At 42.1% G+C, this 19,689-nt stretch overlaps 1 protein-coding gene across 1 annotated transcript in view; it reads left to right on the top strand.

The window, feature by feature from the left end:
* CTCF (CCCTC-binding factor) overlaps positions 1–19,689 on the top strand; it is a 40,405-nt gene that overhangs the window by 7,242 nt on the left and 13,474 nt on the right. The window contains exons 2-5 of the mRNA XM_007457276.1: positions 11,569–12,358; positions 12,694–12,864; positions 15,783–15,916; positions 19,450–19,570. Coding sequence (XP_007457338.1) covers positions 11,578–12,358; positions 12,694–12,864; positions 15,783–15,916; positions 19,450–19,570 — 1,207 coding nt within the window. The 5' untranslated portion in view covers positions 11,569–11,577. The remainder of the gene's footprint in view (positions 1–11,568; positions 12,359–12,693; positions 12,865–15,782; positions 15,917–19,449; positions 19,571–19,689) is intronic.

The raw sequence follows: 19,689 nt of genomic DNA, 5'->3' as shown, positions 1-19,689 counted from the left end.
TAGGCTCTGCCTGCATTGTTTTATTTAATCTTTATGACAGCCAGTGAAATGGATACGATTATTATCTTTGTTTTGTAGAAAAGGAAACTGAGGCACAGAAGGGTAGCATGTCTCACTCCAGGCCACACTGCTAGTAAGTAGAAGAACCAGAATTGGAATGCAGATCTCTGGTTGGAAAGCCTAAGCTCTTAATGACTATTCCATTGTTTCTCCTCTTGCCCCCCCCCCCCGCCACCTTTTTTTAGATATGGAACAAGCATTTTCCTCATATAAGGATTATATTAAAACATGATTTTTAATATCTGCATAATCTGTTTCGTGGATGTATCATCATTTACCAAATTTAACTATTCTCCTGTGGTTGTACTTTTAGGTTGTTTATAATTATTCACTGATTAATAATGTCCTTATTGGGCTTCCCTGGTGGCGCAGTGGTTGAGAGTCCGCCTGCCGATGCAGGGGACCACGGGTTCGTGCCCTGGTCCGGGAAGATCCCACATGCCGCAGAGCGGCTGGGCCCGTGAGTCATGGCTGCTGAGCCTGCGCGTCCGGAGCCTGTGCTCTGCAATGGGAGAGGCCACAACAGTGAGAGGCCCGCGTACCGCAAAAAAAAAAAAAAAGTCCTTATAATCTTTGTATTCATCTCTGATTATTTCTTTTTTTTTAAATTAATTAATTTTTTTAATATTTATTTTTGGCTGCATTGGGTCTTCATTGCTACGCACGGGCTTTCTCTAGTTGTAGTGAGCGGGGACTACTCTTCGTTGCGGTGTGTGAACTTCTCACTGCAGTGACTTCTCTTGTTGCAGAGCACGGGCTCTAAGCACGCGGGCTTCAGTAGTTGTGGCACACAGGCTCAGTAGTTGTAGCTTGTGGGCTTTAGAGCGCAGGCTCAGTAGTTGTGGCACATGGGCTTACTTGCTCCGCGACATGTGGGATCTTCTCGGCCAGGGCTCGAGCCCGTGTCTCTTGCATTGGCAGGCAGCTTCTTAGCCTGAGCCACCAGGGAAGTCCTCTCATTATTTCTGGGCATAAAGTCTGAAGTAGAATTACTGGATCACAGTAATTTGGATATTTTAAAAATTCTTGATTCATATCACCAGTTACCTTGCTGTTTTTTTGAGTTTTTTTCATTGACGTATAGTTTACCTCCAACATTATATTAGTTTCATGTGTGCAACATAGTGATTCGATATTTTTTTAGATTGCACACCATACAAAGTTAATATTTTTTATTCTCTGTAACATTTATTTTATAACGTAGTTTGTACCTCTAGTCCCCTTCACCTTTTTCGCCCACCCCCGCAACTCACCTCCTCTCTGGCAACCACTAGATTGTTCTCTGTATCTGTGAGTTACCTCACTCATTTCACTGCACCTTGACCAACATTGGGAGTTATCCTTTAAAACAGCCTTAACAGTTTAATAGAGGTAAAATGCTGTGACATTTTAATTTGTATTCCTCTCAATGTTTAGGAGATTTGGTTGTGTTTTTTTTTCTTTTCTCACTCATCTGCCATTTGTATTTCTTTGAATGATCTACTTGTGTCCTTTTCCCAGCTTTCTCTTTTGGTATTTGTCTTATTCTTATAAAATTTACAATTACTGGGGACTTCCCTGGTGGCACAATGGTTAAGAATCCGCCTGCCAATACAGGGGACATGGGTTCAAGCCCTGGTCCGGGAAGATCCCACATGCTGCGGAGCAGCTAAGCCTGTGCGCCACAACTACTGAGCCTGCGCTCCAGAACCCTCGAGCCACAACTGCTGAGCCCAGGCACCACAACTACTGAAGCCCGTGCGCCTAGAGCCTGTGCTCTGCAGCAAGAGAAGCCACCGCAATGAGAAGCCCACGCACCGCAACGAAGAGTAGTCCCCACTCGCCTCAACTAGAGGAAAAGCCTGTGTGCAGCAATGGAGAACCAATGCAGCTGAAAATAAAATAAATAAAGAAATTTTAAAAAATTTTACAATTATATAATAAGGATATTAGTATTAATCCTTTGTCATAAAATGCTGCAAATATATTTTCTTATTGGCCATTTTATTCAACATGGTTTTGTTTTTACAAAAAATTTATTTATTTTTACTTTAAGGTGGTCAAAATTTCAACAGTTTCCTCTAGGCTCTTCTGTTATTTAGGAATCTAAACACAAAGCCTTCCTTATTCTGAGATCAGAAGGCCACTCACCTATATCTTATTTCAAGTTTGATGTTTGGATTTGTCTTTTTGTGTGTGTGTGTGGCCATGTGGCTTGTGGGATCCCAGTTCCCTGACCAGAGATTGAACCTGGGCCCTTGGCAGTGACAGCGTGGAGTCCTAACCACTGGACCGCCTGGGAACTCCCATGTCTTTTTTGTGTTTTTGTTAACGTCTCTCCTTATCTCTGACAACAGAATATATTCCAGGTGGATTAAAGCTATAACTCATTGTTTTCCAAGTATTTATAGTTTTTCTGGTACCTTTTATCAAATAATCCTCTTTCCCCTACTAATTTTATTTTTTTGTTGTTGCTGTTTTTAAAAAATTTATTTGTTTTTTTTGTTTTTTTGTTTTGTTTTTGGCTGTGTTCGATCGTTGCTGTCCATGGGCTTTCTCTATTTGTGGTAGTGGGGCTACTCTCTTCGTTGCAGTGTACGGGCTTCTCATTGTCGTGGCTTCTCTCGTGGAGGGTGGGCTCTAAGCGCGCGGGCTTCAGTAATTGTGGCATACGGGCTCAGTAGTTGTGGCTTGTGGGCTCTTGAGCACAGGCTCAGTAGTTGTGGCGCACGGGCTTAGTTGCTTCGTGGCATGTGGTATCTTCCCGGGCCAGGGCTCAAACCCGTATCCCCTGCATTGGCAGGTGGATTCTTAACCACTGCACCACCAGGGAAGACCTCCCCCACTAATTTTAAACTGATTTTAAAAAGTTGTAGACCACTTTTTATATGTTAGGAGTTTTTTCTGGATTCTCTCTTTACATTGGCTGGCTGTGATAGTGACAGTACTATACTGTATTACTTATTGTGGCTTTATACTATGTTAATATTTGGAAATAAAAAATGGCCTTCTGGGCACTTCCTTGGTGATGCAGTGGTTAAAGAATCCGCCTGCCAATGCAGGCAACACTGGTTCGAGCCCTGGTCCGGGAATATCCCACATCCCGTGGAGCAACTAAGCCCGTGCGCCACAACTACCGAAGCCTGAGTGCCTAGAGCCTGTGCTCCACAACAAGAGAAGCCACTGCAATGAGAAGCCCACGCACTGCAACGAAGAGTAGCCCCAGCTCGTTGAAACTAGAGAAAGCCAGCACACAGCAATGAAGACCCATTGTGGCCAAAAAAAAAAAAGTGGCCTTCATTTTTCAGAAATTTTATTGCTATCCTCAATATCTTGTTTATTTTTCAGAGATTTTGAAGGTGAAATGAACTAGAAATAATTAACATCTTTACAGTGTTTGGCCTTTCTGATCATGGATATAGATAGTAGTGTCCCCTCTTTAGTGAGGTCTTTTATGCCTCCTGGAAGAGTTTTGTGATCTTCAAATAGGTCTGCAAATTTTGAATTGAGGTTATGTTAAGATTGTTACAACTTTGTATTTCTGTGTTTTTCTGTATTTTCTATTAAATATATATGTGTATACAATTTCAGGTTTATTTATAGCTCATCTTGTTCCACAAAGAATTTGAAGAAATGTATAGAAAATACAAATGGTAAATGATTTAAAGTCAAAACCCCAGAAAATACAAATTAGAATAAATTAGAATAAAAGGTTACTACATAGTTTGAGAGGAAAAAGGTTTATTAGGGTGTGGCCAGCTCAAGTAATGGTAACATGATCCTGTTACATAGGTCTCACAGTGAAAGAAAAAAATTGCTTAGTTGAAATGAAGCAAAGCTTTTCTAAGCATGTAACTCCAAATGAAATTTATCCCATGTATACTTTAGTGTAAGCCAAGGGCATAATGCCAAAACAAAACTTGGTGAAAGCAAGTTCTGTAGGGGATAAGACCATGTGACCCAAGTATACCCAGCTTTCTGATGGTCTGGCATAATTCTGGGATAAAGCCTAGAATAAGATGCTGAATTCCACAGAGAGGTCAAGTCAGATAAGGACAGAAAAGTCTCCTTTGGATTTACCAATTAAGGGCCATCACTGGCTTCAGAGCAGTTCAGTAGAGTATTGGGGAACAGAAACCAGACTGGTAAATGAGGCATGGAAGAGAAGTAAAGGTATAGAGACAGCTAGTGTGGGGTAGAGTGTGGGGGAATACGGGAGATGGCAGATGCTAAATTGTCAAGAGGCGTGAAGGGGAGTTTTAAGATTAAAAGATTTGAGCAATATAGAGCTGACAGGCAAGAGGGGGAGGGCTGGTCCAGCAGTTTCCCCTAGGATTCAGGCCAGGCTGGTGGTGTAGGAGCATAGGCAGACCTCAGGGGCCTTGACCTCGGGGGTCTTTGCGTTATAGTCTGGGCCTGTGTATCCTCCCACTCAACCAGTCAGCATGTGTTTTTTCACAGTGAGAGAACAGCAGTGAACAAGGGCAGGGTGGTGCTCAAATACCAGTTTCCTCTCTTCCAGCTCCCTCACCCCCATGTGCCAGTTTCACTCTGCCTCAGTCTGAGGGAACCTCTTCCTGCCCCATCTTCGACCCATAAGTTGATAGAATGATTTTTTTAAAAAGTGTTCCTAAGCTTCAGTTTTTCACCAAGATGGGAGAGAATACAGGAAGGATCTGGTCTTCAGAGTTCCATTGTTTGTGTGCTACTGCAGCCCAGAGGACTAACCCATTTGCCAAGCTCATTTGGTTGGATTAGGTATTAGAATCTAGGTTTCTTTCTTTTCTTTTTTTCTTTTAGGGTGCACCTCGCAGCTTGTGGGATTTTAGTTGCCCCACCAGGGATCGAATCCAGGCCACAGCAGTGAAAGTGCTGAGTCCTAACCACTGGACAGCCAGGAAATTCCCCAGGTTTCTTTATTCCTTATCCACTGCCATTGAGTTGAAGGTGATAGCCAAACACATGAGAGAGATCCTTTAGGCAATGAAACTGTGGGTTTGCGCATGTGGATTTGGGTGGAGACAGCTGAAGTAAAACGGCTAGTGAACGGAATGGCTACGGAGAAGGGAACAGAGCCAGAGCCTTGATGTGCTCAGAGCGGCTGGTGGAGGATCTCTCAGAGACAAGGGAAGCCAAGGGAGAATTCTGAAAGGCTGATGAAGGAAGAGTACGAGTTTCTTACTGTTATATGCCAAAGAAACTGAGTTTGAGGATGAGGGGGAGGCCTTTGGGTTGGCTGGTGTGGTTCCTGGTGAATGGTGCTTGTAGACCAAGCACAGGGACCACAGAGGGCTAGACAGGGCAAGGACAGGTTCTTAAGATAAGAGCAAAGCCATATACATGATCTCATCTATATTTAAAAATACATATCCATAAGAGGAAAAAAACTCAGAAAACAGCACCAAAGTATACTAGGTGATTATCTCTAGGTATTGGAATTGCGAACAACTTTAAAAAAAAATTTTATATGTGCTTCTTTTTTCAGACTTCTATAAGTAGACTAATATGCTTTAATCATCTGAAAACGTTGTGTCCAGAAGTTAATGTAAACCCGTTTTTAATGGTGTTGGTCCACAGAAAGATTTGACAAAACCTAGAAAGTATGCCTAACTCAAGCAAGGAGAGAGGCAGAGAACATGAGGGACTCCAGAGGAACTGAGTGGAAAGCAGGAGGCATAGCTGAGTCCATAGAGGGAGGAAAGGGATGGATCAGAACCGCTAATGGGGTGACACAGCTAGGAGAGTACAGTCCCCAGGGAGTGAGGAGAGCGACCTGGTCCAGGCTATTAAGTTTGTTACTGATTCATAGACTCCTTTTCCTTGGAGGAAGTTAAGTAGAAGGATCCACTGCTGGAAGGGATGCACTGCTGGCAGGGATTTCCAAGCAGTGTATGGGCGAGGCTTGTGGCTTGCTACTTTGTGTCTGATTTTTCTTTATGAAAATAGAACCTGCTGCTTTAAGACCCTGAATAGATGCTGATGTTCATGGACCTTGTGCCATGTGTTTTTTCACAGTGAGAGAACACTCTTGTCAGCTCAACCCCCTGGCAGCACAGTTGGTTTCAATTTGTACTCCTTTGTACCAATTCTATTTCACCTGGTTTATAATTCCGTAACCTCTTTTAGGTTGTACTTGGTTATTAAAAGCAATTTCTAATATTTTAAGTTCTCAAATTCATGGCAGAGACAGCATGGATTTTTCTGTGTTCAAATTGTTGTGTGCTACAAAATGTCACGGAGCTCAGAGATTAAATGTTTTTCCTCCACTTTTTTTTTTTTAATTTATTTTGGTTGCGCCAGGTCTTAGTTTTGGCAGGCAGGCTACTTAGTTGAGGCTCTCAGACTCCTTAGTTGTGGCTCACGGGCTCCTGAGTTGTGGTGCACATACTCTTAGTTGCAGCATGCATGTGGGATCTAGTTCCCTGACCAGGGATCGAACCCACATCCCCTGCATTGGAAGGCGGATTCTTAACTACTGCGCCACCAGGGAAGTCCCTCTACCGGTTTTATTATTGAGGATATCTAAATAGCCTGGGATTATGTAGTGATTCTGTGGCAGGGCTAGCATTAGCATTTACAGCTTGTGAATCTTTTGTCCTTTGTCCTTTGATACTTTTCCAAGACTGTTTCCAAGGTGGATGAGGCTTTTTCTCTGTTCCTAACTCCAACATTGAAGTTATCATCTTCGCTGGGGTACTAATTTCAGACCTTCATGGCCTGGAAAATGCTTTTTAAAAAAATGTGAGGGCTTCCCTGGTTGCGCAGTGGTTGAGAGTTTGCCTGCCGAGGCAGGGGACACACGTTTGTGCCCTGGTCCGGGAAGATCCCACATGCCGCAGAGCGGCTGGGCCCGTGAGCCGTGGCCGCTGAGCCCGGGAGTCCGGAGCCTGTGCTCCGCAACGGGAGAGGCCACAACAGTGAGAGGCCTGCATACCGCAAAAAAAAAAATGTGAGAAGAGTAATGGTATAAAGTAGTACATCTCAGACTTTAATATATGACACCACTTAGGGATCTATTAAGTTGCAAATTCTGATTCTGTGGGTCAAAGGTGGAGCCTGAAGTTCTGTGTTTCTAAGAAGTTCCAAGGTTAAGCCAACGCTGCTGGTCCTCAGATCATACTTTAATAACAGAGGTATAAACTGTGCTGTCCAATACAGTAGCCCTTAACCACATGTGGCTGTTGAGAACTTACAGTGTGACTAGTTCAGATTGAGGTGTACTATAAAATATATACCAGATTTCAGAGGCTTATGAAGAAAGAATATACAATATCTCAATTTTTTATATTGATTTCATCTTGAAATGATAATATTTTGGACATACTGGGTTAAATAAAATAGATTACTAAAAGTAATTTCACCTGTTTCTTGTTAAATATGGCTACTGGAAATTTTTATTTTTATTTATTTTTTAAAATTTGTTTTTATTTTTGGCTGTGTTGGGTCTTTGTTGCTGCTTACAGGCTTTCTCTAGTTGTGTCGAGCGGGGGCTTTTCTCCATTGTGGTTTGTGGGCTTCTCATTGCAGTGGTTTCTCTTGTTGCGGAGCGCGGGCTCCAGGCGCACGGGCTTCAGTAGTTGTGGCACGCAGGCTCAGTAGTTGTGGCTCACAGGCTCTAGAGTGCAGGCTCAGTAGTTGTGGCGCATGGGCTTAGTTGCTCCACAGCATGTGGGATCTTCCCGGACCAGGGATCAAATGCATGTACACCCCTGCATTGGCAGGTGGATTCTTAACCACTGTACTACCAGGGAAGTCCCTGGAAATTTTTTAATGGTACATATGTGGCTCACTTTTGTGGCTTCCATTATATTTCTATTGGATAGTGCCAGTATAGAACATTCCTGTCCCGAGACAAATCCATCTGAACAGTATTGGTTATATAAAAGTAATTATAGTTAGGATCATGGCTCAAGTAGTCTTTCGTGATCAGAAATATAAATAAGATCTTATAAAAATGCTAGCACATTGATGCTCAGACATTTTTTATTTACAGGCAAATTATAAAGCACTTCACAAATGTTCCTTGACCCTCATGTTCTGCGGTAGCATTTTGTTATATTTGTCCTTGCTGTTAATGGAACAGATAGTAAGAGATCTTTGCATTGAGCATTGTATCAATAGTATATACTCTTGGTTGTTGAGAATAAGGGACTAATGAAAGCAGGTAATGGCAGAACAAATCAGGACAACCCAACAACCCACAAGGTTTTCCATTAGCCTTGGTTTTCGTTCCATGCAGATGGTGAGGTTTGCTGAATCTGTCCAAATATGTAGGTTGCTTCAAGCCTGGCTTTTGCCCTCAAAGAGCTTTAACAAGCCAACTGGGGAAATGGATCATTTTGAGAAAAATTTTAAGTGCATAATAGTGTGGTTATCAGCAGACACATACAGGGAAAAGTAATGGCTAAAGACCAACAAGTCATGAATCTGAATAGGTTATCTGGGGTCAGATACTGAAGGGCCTTGAAAGCCAGAGGGCATTATATGTATCATGCATCTTTCCCTTTTGCAAAAATATGGATACACTTTGTTGAAGAAATCAAGCACTATTCTTTATGAACCAAGTAAATCTTAATTTCCCCTGCTCAGAAAGCATATGTGGGACTTCCCTGGTGGCACGGTGGTTAAGAATCCCCCTGCCAATGCAGGCGACGTGGGTTCGAGCCCTGGTCCGGGAAGATTCCACATGCCGCGGAGCAACTAAGCCCATGCACCACAACTACTGAAGCCCGCGTGCCTAGAGCCCGTGCTCTGCAACAAGAGAAGCCACCGCAATGAGAAGCCTGGGCACCGCAATGAAGAGTAGCCTCCACTCGCTGCAACTAGAGAAAGCCCATACACAGCAACAAAGACCCAATGCGGCCAAAAATAAAATAAAATTTTAAAAAGGAAAGAAAGCAAGCGTATGTGATTTCCCATTGACAGCCAAATGAGTATAGTCTTAATATTTTGTCATTCAAGACCGTCCAATCTATGGCCACAACCAATACGTCTTTCTCTTATCTCTTTCTACCCTTTCCTCTGTCCTGTGCCTTTTTTTTTTTTTTTTTTTTTGCAGTACGCGGGCCTCTCACTGTTGTGGCCTCTCCCGTTGCGGAGCACAGGCTCCGGATGTGCAGGCTCAGCAGCCATGGCTCACAGGCCCAGCCACTCCGCGGCATGTGGGATCTTCCCGGACCGGGCCACGAACCCGTGTCCCCTGCATCAGCAGGCGGACTCTCAACCACTGCAGCACCAGGGAAGCCTTATCCTGTGCTTTTTAAGTCTTTTATTCTTTAACTGTTTTATTCTTTCTCATAACCAATTCCGTCATATATTTTTTCTACGTAGGGACCCCCTCCCCTGCAAAATTTGTGTGTGCGCACACACACCATGCTGTCTTTAAATATCCTGCCCATCTTGATCTCACACCTGGTTACGTAGGGTTCTCTAAACCTACCACTTTTACCTTGAGCCATTGTACCTATTCTGTCTTTTTTGTTAGACAATAACTCCTAGGATGCAGGACCAGGCCTGCATAGTCTTAGTCTTTGTACTGCTTTACAGGTGGTCCTGACTTAGGGAGCCTTCTCTGACTGCTAGTATGGATAGTGTTAAGGTACCTGAATTGAAGAAACTTGTCTCTAATAGAAGTAGCAAAAGCTTTGTTTGAGACGAGGACAAGAATACAAAACACTTCAAATTTAATTTTGAATTAACCTTTTATGTATTTGTCAGTTTTGTTAAGTCAGATTATTGATAAGAATTACATAATTGATCAAACTCATTTTATTCTTAGGTATCTGGGTACTCTCAGCACTCACAAGACATAAGAGCCAGAAACTGAATTTTTTTTCTGTTTTCTATTATATATTCAGTTAGCATTTATTGTGTTCTTACCAACCTGGGCGTAGTGCTCAAGAGTAAAAACTACTTGTTTTCATGGTCTCTGTCCTCAAGGAACTTATGGTCTTATAGACAAGAGAGATACATGAATGTCAAGTTGATGGTATGAGACAGGAGGTAGCGGTGTGTGTAGCTACAAGCAGGACTGTTGGAGTCTGGATCCAAGTTCTGATTTTGGCTCCAAAAAAAACTCTGGTGGCTTGTTTTCTAAGGGAGAATTTAGCTAAAAACAGTGAGGTCCTCTGCCAGATATAAGAAATGTGTAAGATTTAAACCAGTTTTGTGAATAACTCTTTAATAACAAATATCCAGTCAGAGTTGACATTGTCTTGTGGCTTTTTTCTTTTTTAATAAATTTATTTCTTTATTTTTGGCTGCGTTGGGTCTTCGTTGCTACGAGCGGGGGCTACTCTTCGTTGTGGTGTGCGGGCTTCTTGTTGCAGAGCACAGGCTCTAGAGCGTAGGCTCAGTAGTTGCGGCGCACGGGCTTAGTTGCTCCGTGGCATGTGGGATCTTCTCAGACCAGGGCTCGAACCCATGTCCCCTGCATTGGCAGGTGGGCTCTTAACCACTGTGCCACCAGGGAAGTCCCTTTAAAAAAAAAAAAAAATTTTATTTTATTTATTTTTGGCTGTGTTGGGTCTTAGTTGCTGCGTGCGAACTTTCTCTAGTTGTGGCGAGCGGGGGATACTCTTCATTGTGGTGCGCAGGCTTCTCCTTGCGGTGGCTACTCTTGTGGCTCTAGGCGCATGGGCTTCAGTAGCTGTGGCATGTGGGCTCTAGAGCACAGGCTCAGTAGTTGTGGTGCACGGGCTTAGTTGCTCTGCGGCATGTGGGATCTTCCCAGACCAGGGATCAAACCTGTGTCCCCTGCACTGGCAGGTGGATTCTTATCCACTGTGCCACCAGGGAAGTCCTCGTGGCAATTTTTTAAACCATTTGTTGGTTTGAGTCAGAATCCAAACAAGATCCATACACTGTGATTGCTGTATCTCTTAGGCCTCTTTTGTCTATATCAGAGTTTCTCAGCCTCTGCACTATTGACATTTGGGGACCAATAATTCTTTGTTGTGGAGGACTGACCTGTGTATAGCAGGATGTTCAGTAACATCTCTGGCCTCTGCCAGAGCATCTACTAGATACTGGTAGCACACCTGCTGCAGTAGTGACAACCAGAAATGTGTCCAGGCCTTGCCAGATGTCTCTTGGAGGCATAGTCACCCCAGGTTGAGAACCACTGATCTGTAGGTTCTCCCTCTACCCTTCCCATTTTTTTTTTCTCCTGGTGTTTTATTTGCAGAAGAAACTGGGTAGTTATTCCTGCAGTTTCCTTCAGTCTGAATTTCATGAATTTCGTCCCTGTAGTGTAATTTAATATCATCTGTCACCAGTTTCCTGTTAATTGGTAGTTGGATCTAGAGGCTTAATTCGTTCAGATTTTTTTGTTTTGTTTGACAAGACTGCTTCATAGGTGGTATTCCATTCTTCCATCAGGAGGTAAATAATATCTGTTGTGTCCTTTTGTAATATTAATAACCACTGCTGCCTAATTCATTCATCAGGGTCTTTTTTGTTTAAAATGTATATGTTTTCAATTAGGCAAATTTTATTTTATATAATAATCTGTGTTCTCCCTTAATAAAGGAAGGGGAAATGGAAGGTGAGGCGGTTGAAGCCATTGTGGAAGAGTCTGAAACTTTCATTAAAGGAAAGGAGAGAAAGACTTACCAGAGACGCCGGGAAGGGGGCCAAGAAGAGGACGCTTGCCACCTACCCCAGAACCAGACTGATGGGGGTGAGGTGGTCCAGGATGTCAATAGCAGTGTACAGATGGTAATGATGGAACAGCTGGATCCTACCCTTCTTCAGATGAAGACTGAAGTAATGGAGGGTGCAGTTGCTCCAGAAGCAGAGGCTGCTGTAGACGATACCCAGATTATAACCTTGCAGGTTGTAAATATGGAGGAACAGCCTATAAACATAGGAGAACTTCAGCTTGTGCAAGTACCCGTTCCCGTGACTGTACCTGTTGCTACCACTTCAGTAGAAGAACTTCAGGGGGCTTATGAGAATGAAGTGTCTAAAGAGGGCCTTGCAGAAAGTGAACCCATGATATGTCACACCTTACCTTTGCCTGAAGGGTTTCAAGTGGTAAAAGTGGGGGCCAATGGAGAGGTGGAGACGCTAGAGCAAGGGGAACTTCCGCCTCAGGAAGATCCTAGTTGGCAAAAAGACCCAGACTATCAACCACCAGCCAAAAAAACAAAGAAAACCAAAAAGAGCAAACTGCGTTACACGGAGGAGGGCAAAGATGTGGATGTGTCTGTGTACGATTTTGAGGAAGAGCAGCAGGAGGGTCTGCTGTCAGAGGTTAACGCAGAGAAAGTGGTTGGTAACATGAAGCCTCCAAAACCAACAAAAATTAAAAAGAAAGGTAAAATGAGTTTATCCATTATACTCTCATAAAACCTTTTTGGGATAAAGCACATAACACAGTGCCTATGCAGGTTATTTTACATTAAATGCATTTATTTTAAAGATTGTGATGTGGGCGCCAGTCTAAAAGAAGTTTTTCCAGATTGAGTACTTCTTAAGTCCTGAAGAGAAAGAAGTAAATCTATTAGTGGCATGAGATAATTATAACTCAATGTGACTTAGTTGGCTTTAGTTATAAAAGGCTAATGAAATATATTTGTGGAAGTTTAAGATTAGGATTAATCTTAACACTTTGAAACCCTGCAACAAGTAAGTGTTTTATTTTGCACATAGGTGTAAAGAAGACATTCCAGTGTGAGCTTTGCAGTTACACATGTCCACGGCGTTCAAATTTGGATCGGCACATGAAAAGTCACACTGATGAGAGACCACACAAGTGCCATCTCTGTGGCAGAGCATTCAGGACAGTCACCCTTCTGAGGAATCACCTTAACACACACACAGGTGGGTGCTGGTTAAGAATGTTGGGGGTGGGGCTTCCCTAGGGGCACAGTGGTTGAGAGTCCGCCTGCCGATGCGGGGGACACGGGTTTGCGCCCCGGTCCGGGAAGATCCCACATGCAGTGGAGCGGCTGGGCTCGTGAGCCATGGCCGCTGAGCCTGCGCATCTGGAGCCTGTGCTCCGCAGCAGGAGAGGCCACAGCGCAAAAAAAAAAAAAAAAAAAAAAAGAATGTTGAGGGCTACAGCATAGCAAAGGTTTAAACTTGGGTTTTAAATATCATCTAAGCTGATTCCAGTGGGAATAAGAGTGGGAAGAATTTTTGTTCTTTCTTATGGTACCCTCTTTGTGATCTTGATTTATTGTAAGCAGATAGACTTAGTTACAGGCAAATGTAAAGAAAGTTTAGTGGAAAATAATCTAAATTTTATAAGGATGGTGATTCAGAAAAAGATTTTCAGTGGTGGTTAACCTATAATATTTCCCAAAGGTATCACCTCTGTGTTGCTAAGGTTTTAACAACAATGACAAAAACTAACCCCCCCTAAATTCCCAGGCAGTAATTGCCAGGCATTATGAGGAAGAACATTAGAAATAGAAATGAAATCCTACTTTTGTAAAAACTATGGTTTCTGGTTGTTTTACCTCAAAGAAGATAATTCATAATCCCAGAATGGAAAATTTAAGGCACCATTTCAGCAATTCAAACATTTATTTATTCATGGTCCACACATACTTAATAGTCTAATATTAGCTTCATGTTGGCTGCAGTCATGTTCTGGGGTCACTAAAGAGGAAAGACTATGGGCTAAAGCTCTCTTTAGACTCTCTTCTGGGCTCTTTATACTTTCAGTGTTGGCATTTGGCTGCAAGTGCTAATAGAAACTTCTTTCACCTAGTTCTTCATGCAGAATAGCTTTCCTCTGTCCAGATTCTCCACCTCATTTTATATGATGATTCTTGTTTTTTATTTGATGTGCTGGTTGTCTGATGAATGTGATCAAGTAGGGATTGGCCAATGAGCACTATACTGTGCATTAGTATATTTGCTAATGTGACTTGGTCACTTTTCACCAATCTAGTTTCTACCCAGACACTTGATAATAATATTTTTTATTTGGTAGTTTGAAACCCTAGGGAAAGGGCATATGACTACATGAAAGCAGCTGGCCCCATTATAGGACTTGCCGGAACGGGAGTGCCTTGATGTGGGCGCTGCATGTCATGGTCTAGTCCTCAGCTTTGAAAATAAGAAATTCAGTCTGTCTGGTTATTCAGGAATGATTTGGCAGGACTAATTCATACTAAATCCTCAAGAGTCAGATTCATATCAGAAAATCAGTTTATGCCGAGGAATATACCTTTTTATTTTCTAGATGCAGTCGTATTGCATTCTAGGGGGCGCCTTTGCCTATGTCAGGATGCTGTAGCAATTGAAGGGTGACTTGGTGAGCCATGGACCTTGAGCAGAGGGACATAGGCAGTCATGTGGGTCAACCTGATGAAAACTTCTGTCCCACAGCAGTGTCCACTTCTTTCCTAATTGCCATGCTTATGTCTACCAGAGGCAGGCCTCTTTCTCTCCCCTAGATAATACTAGGTAAACATTGGAAATTCTTTGTTTTCAACTTACCTCATCCTAATAGAAATGGATGTTGCTTTCCTTCTCTTGTTAGTCATTGTTTTACTTACCTGTTTGTACCACCAGACTATACATTTTTCATAGATAAGAACTCTGTCCTTCACTCTTAATCCTCAGTGGTAGTAAAGAAGCAAATTGAGCAAATGAACATTCTTTGGAACTTTCTAGTTATTATCATATCCAATCGCATTTCCCTCTCCAGTGTTTTCTCAGTCTCTGGGAGAATCATTTCTGCAGATTGCTGGACCCATTCATTACATTGTGACTCTTCTTAATTCCATTCTCAAAGGTAGCCTTTGATTTTGGTGTTTGAGATTACCTTGCTGTTCACCCCTTACCCACAGCCCACAATTACAGATAGTCCCTAGTTTCTAAATAATAACCAATGAAGGTAGCACTGTGTTCTACTGTCAGCTTTATCTCTTTATTATCATTATTACCTGGGCATGATATTTTCAGTGCAGTGTTCAGAATATAAAGTGGCTAGAGAAGATCTACTAAAGTAATGTTATGTGATGGGGCTACTATGGGAAGACATATTAAAAACAGTAAGATTATCTCAGTGAAAGAAAAAACAAAACAAATATAGAGGGTATATTATTAGTTCATAAAAATATTTAAATATTCCATGATTTGACTTTCAGATCACAGAATATTAGATATTGATGTTTGAAAATGATCTGTTTAAATCACATAACATAAAAGGCAATACTACTTTATAAAGCCTTTGATAAATCTCTAGAATACCTTATCAAACCAAATTTATACAGAAAACATGTTATTATATTTGTATTTTTTTAAAGAAAAAGTTGGTCAATATGGACAGCCCAATATGTATAATCATAATAACAGTAAGATTTGATGTGCAAAAGGATCTTGAGTCAAATAACTATTAATTCTGTGGCCTGTACTTGATAAAAATTGAGGTTTAAAGATGTTGTATATTTTTTAGAAGGGTTGAAACAGAATGTGTTTCTGTTAACCTTTAATCCATAGTGACCAGAATATTCACAAAATAGGGGTAAAAAATATTTTGTATTCACAGGCAGCATACTCAAATGGATAATTAAGAGAAACTAAATGTTTGGCATGTGTTTCTATTATTTTGGGGTTAGTGTTGTAAAGTCAGCTGGGCTCACCCATAGTTTTTGGAGCTACTCTCAGGGAGGGTTGATGAGATGACCAGGGTCCAACCTCATGTAGCAGTTGTGTCACACATTCAACTCTGTAATTAACTGTGCCCTCGATCTTGTCTTTCTTTTATACCCTCCTTTCTCTAGGTACACGTCCTCACAAGTGCCCAGACTGCGACATGGCCTTTGTGACTAGTGGAGAATTGGTGCGGCATCGTCGTTACAAACACACCCATGAGAAGCCATTTAAGTGTTCCATGTGCGATTACGCCAGTGTAGAAGTGAGTATTCAGTTCCTTGTTGGTTCCTTTCTGAAGAAGATCATGATTCCAGTATGAGCTCTCCTCATACTGACTTCATACAAGATAGAAAATCTTGCTAGGTTACTACACTCCCACTCCCCCTCCCTACCACCAAAAAAAAAAAAAAAAACCTGTAATGAGTGTGAAAGGTTTTCCCATTAAAAAAAGAGCACTAACGGGACTTCCCTGGTTGCGCGGTGGATAAGGCTTAGCGCTCCCAGTGCAGGGGGCCCAGGTTCAATCCCTGGTCAGGGAACTAGATCCCACATGCATGCTGCAAGTAAGACCCACAACCAAAAAAAAAAACAAAACAAAAACCAAAAGGGGCAGTAGGAACTTCCCTGGTGGCACAGTGGTTAAGAACCTGCCTGCCAGTGCAGGGGACACAGGTTCGAGCCCTGGTTCAGGAAGACCCCACCACATGCCTTGGAGCAACTGCGCCCATGCGCCACAACTACTGAGCCTGCGCTCTAGAGCCCACACGCCACAACTATTGAAGCCTGCGCACTCTAGGGTCCACGTGCTGCAGCTACTGAGCCCGTGTGCTGCAACTACTGAAGCCCGCGCATGTAGAGCCCTTGCTCTGCAATGAGAAGCCACCACAATGAGAAGCCCGCGCACTACAACGAAGAGTAGCCCTCACTTGCCACAATTAGAGAAAGCCCACGCGCAGCACCAAAGACCCAACGCAGCCAAAATATAATTAATTAATTAAAAAAAAATCATCTAAAAAAACAGAGCACTGATCCACATATTATTACAGGCAAGTTCTACCAAACTTCAAAGAAGTGAGTAACTATACCAAGACCACTTCAATATGGAAGATTTTAGGGACTTCCCTAGTGCTCCAGTGGCTAAGATTCTGCACTCCCAATGCAGGGAGCCTGGGCTCCATCCCTGGTGAGGGAACTAGATCCCACATGCCTCAACTAAAAGATCCCACATGCTGCAGCTAAAAGATCCTGTGTGCCATAATGAAGGTCCTGTGTGCCACAACTAAGATCCTACGTGCTGCAACTGAGGCCCATCAGCTAGCTAGCTAGCTAGCTTGCTTGCTTTATTTATTTATCACCTTTATTATTTGAGGCTACCCTGTTACCAAAATTGGATAAGGATACTTCCAAAAGAAAACTGTTTCTGTTTCTCACAGAAAAAACAAAATTCTAAGTGAATTAACAAACCAAATTTGGTAATAGATTTAAAAATAAGTGATTACTAAATAGAATGTACCTAAAATGCAAGAATAATTCAGCATTAGGATATTATTGGTGTGTACTACACTGAGAGATTAAATAAAAACCAAATCATTTCTATAGGTTATTGAAAAATCATAAAATTTAATACTTATTACTGTTTAGAGTTCTAGCAAGTCAAGAGTAGAAAAAAATATCTTCAGGGACTTCCCTGGTGGCGCAGTGGTTAAGAATCTGCCTGCCAATGCGGGGAACACTGGTTCAGCCCTGGTCCGGGGAGATCCCACATGCCATGGAGCAACTAAGCCCACACACTGCAACAAAGAGCAGCCCCCGCTCACTGCTACTAGAGAAAGCCCGTGCAGCAACGAAGACCCAATGCAGCCAAAAAAAAAAAAAAAATTATTATAAGGAGTATATACTGGAAACCTATAGTAAACCCAGCCTAATTAACTCTGAACCACTGGAATTTCCCATTAAACTTTGGAACAAGATTTCCATTCCTACTGTTAACCATTTCAACATTGTATTGGAAATCCTAGCTAATAGTATAAAATAATAAATGAATTATAAATGGAAAGACAAAACTGTCATGTCTTGCAGACATATTTGCTTACATAGAAAATTCAAGAGTGTTGGCTGAAAAACCTAAAGCAGTAAGAGTTCATTTGGGTGGTCAGATCCAAGATAAATACACAAGAATCAGTGACTTATTTATACAATATCAATAGTAGGAAACAGGTTCAAACTCTTAACAGCAATATAATGACCTAGGGATAAACTGAACAGCAAAAAACATCTGATACCTACCCGTAAGAAGAAAATGTCTCAAATTTTTCCAAAGGACATAAATAAATACACATTTCAGGTTGATTCTAAATTTCAGCCGGAAGAGTAAATATGAATGACTAAGAAAATTTTGAAAAACGAATGAGGGGCTTGGGCTTCCCTGGTGGCTCAGTGGTTAAGAATCCGCCTGCCAAGACGCGGGTTCGTGCCCCGTTTCGGGAAGATCCCACATGCCGCGGAGCGGCTGGGCCCGTGAGCCATGGCCACTGAGCCTGCGCGTCCGGAGCCTGTGCTCCGCAAATGGGAGAGGCCACAACAGTGAGAGGCCCGCATAACGCAAGAAAAAAAAAAAAAAAAAAAAAAAAAAAAACAACTCCCCCCTGCCAATGCATGGGACATGGGTTTGAGCCCTGGTCTGGGGAGATCCCACATGCCGTGGAGCAACTAAGTCTGTGTGCCACAACTACTGAGCCCACGTGCCACAACTACTGAAGCCTGTGCACCTAGAGCCCGTGCTCAAGAGAAGCCACTGCAATGAGAAGAAGCCTGCACACCACAACGAAGAGTAGCCCCCACTCGCCACAAGTAGAGAAAGCCCACACACAGCAGTGAAGACCCAACGCAGCCATAAATAAATGAATAAATAAATTTAAAAAACAAAAAAAAGAATGAGGGGCTTGTGCTATTTGCTGTTTGAAAACTATATGGTAAATGAAGACTGTGATATTGGAGCAGGAATAAACAAATAGTTTGTTGAAAAAGAATAGATCCTTGTGTATATAGGAATTTGATATATGATAAATAGGCAAGTTTTGGAAAGAGAATTATTCAGTAATGCTGTTGGGACCATTCTTTAGCCTTACAGTGTGTGGAATTTGACTATATAGCACTTAGAAGTACAGGGAGATTTTAATGTAAAAATTGGAACGCTTTTTAAAATTTTCAAAGGAAACATTAGTGTTCAAAACACTTCTTAGAGTCAAGTTTGAAAGTCAGTGAGTGTTCTGTTGGAAAGGTACTTAATGAAAGATGAAAAGCATAGGTCCATAGTGAGGAAGGTGAGAGGCCCCTGCTGCCTGGCCTGTCAGGGAAGTGCTGATGATAGGAAGAGAGACTTAAGGGAATTAAAATGCATTTATTAACTTGGATTCAAAATTTGTTAGAAAATTGATCCATAAATAAGCATGGATTATTTTTAAACTATTATGGAAAATTTTAAACATATGTAGAAGTAGATAGACTAGTATAATACACCCTCATGTACCTATCACCCAGCCTAACAGTTAATAATAGCCCATCTTGACTCATCTATGCCCCTATCCATTTTACCCTCTTCCCTTGGATTATGATAGGGATTTGAGAGGCAACAGTTAGAAATAATGAGGAGGAAGAAATACTGTCTTTTAGACGACTTCTGTATTATGAACTGCAGTGTCCAAAAAATAAGCTTTTGTGCCTGACCCACAGTATTCTCATGTCACGATCTATGTTAACGAAAGTTTAAGAGGTTCGGTTGCTTTTGTGTTTCAGGTGAGCAAATTAAAACGTCACATTCGCTCTCACACTGGAGAGCGTCCTTTCCAGTGCAGCTTATGCAGTTATGCCAGCAGGGACACATACAAGCTGAAAAGGCACATGAGAACCCATTCAGGTAGGACTTCTCCCTTCCTCGTATTAATGAACCGCTTTTTAGTGGATCCCGTGGGACCCTGTGAACCACCACATGCCCCTATTAGTTACCCGAATGGAAGCTGGCATGAGAGTAGTATA

This window comes from Lipotes vexillifer, unplaced genomic scaffold (assembly GCF_000442215.2).
Source record: "Lipotes vexillifer unplaced genomic scaffold, Lipotes_vexillifer_v1.1 scaffold504, whole genome shotgun sequence".
Lineage (NCBI taxonomy): Eukaryota > Metazoa > Chordata > Mammalia > Artiodactyla > Lipotidae > Lipotes > Lipotes vexillifer.
The sequence above is the reverse complement of the archived record's forward strand: the minus strand, read 5'-3'. Positions and strand labels throughout refer to the sequence as shown.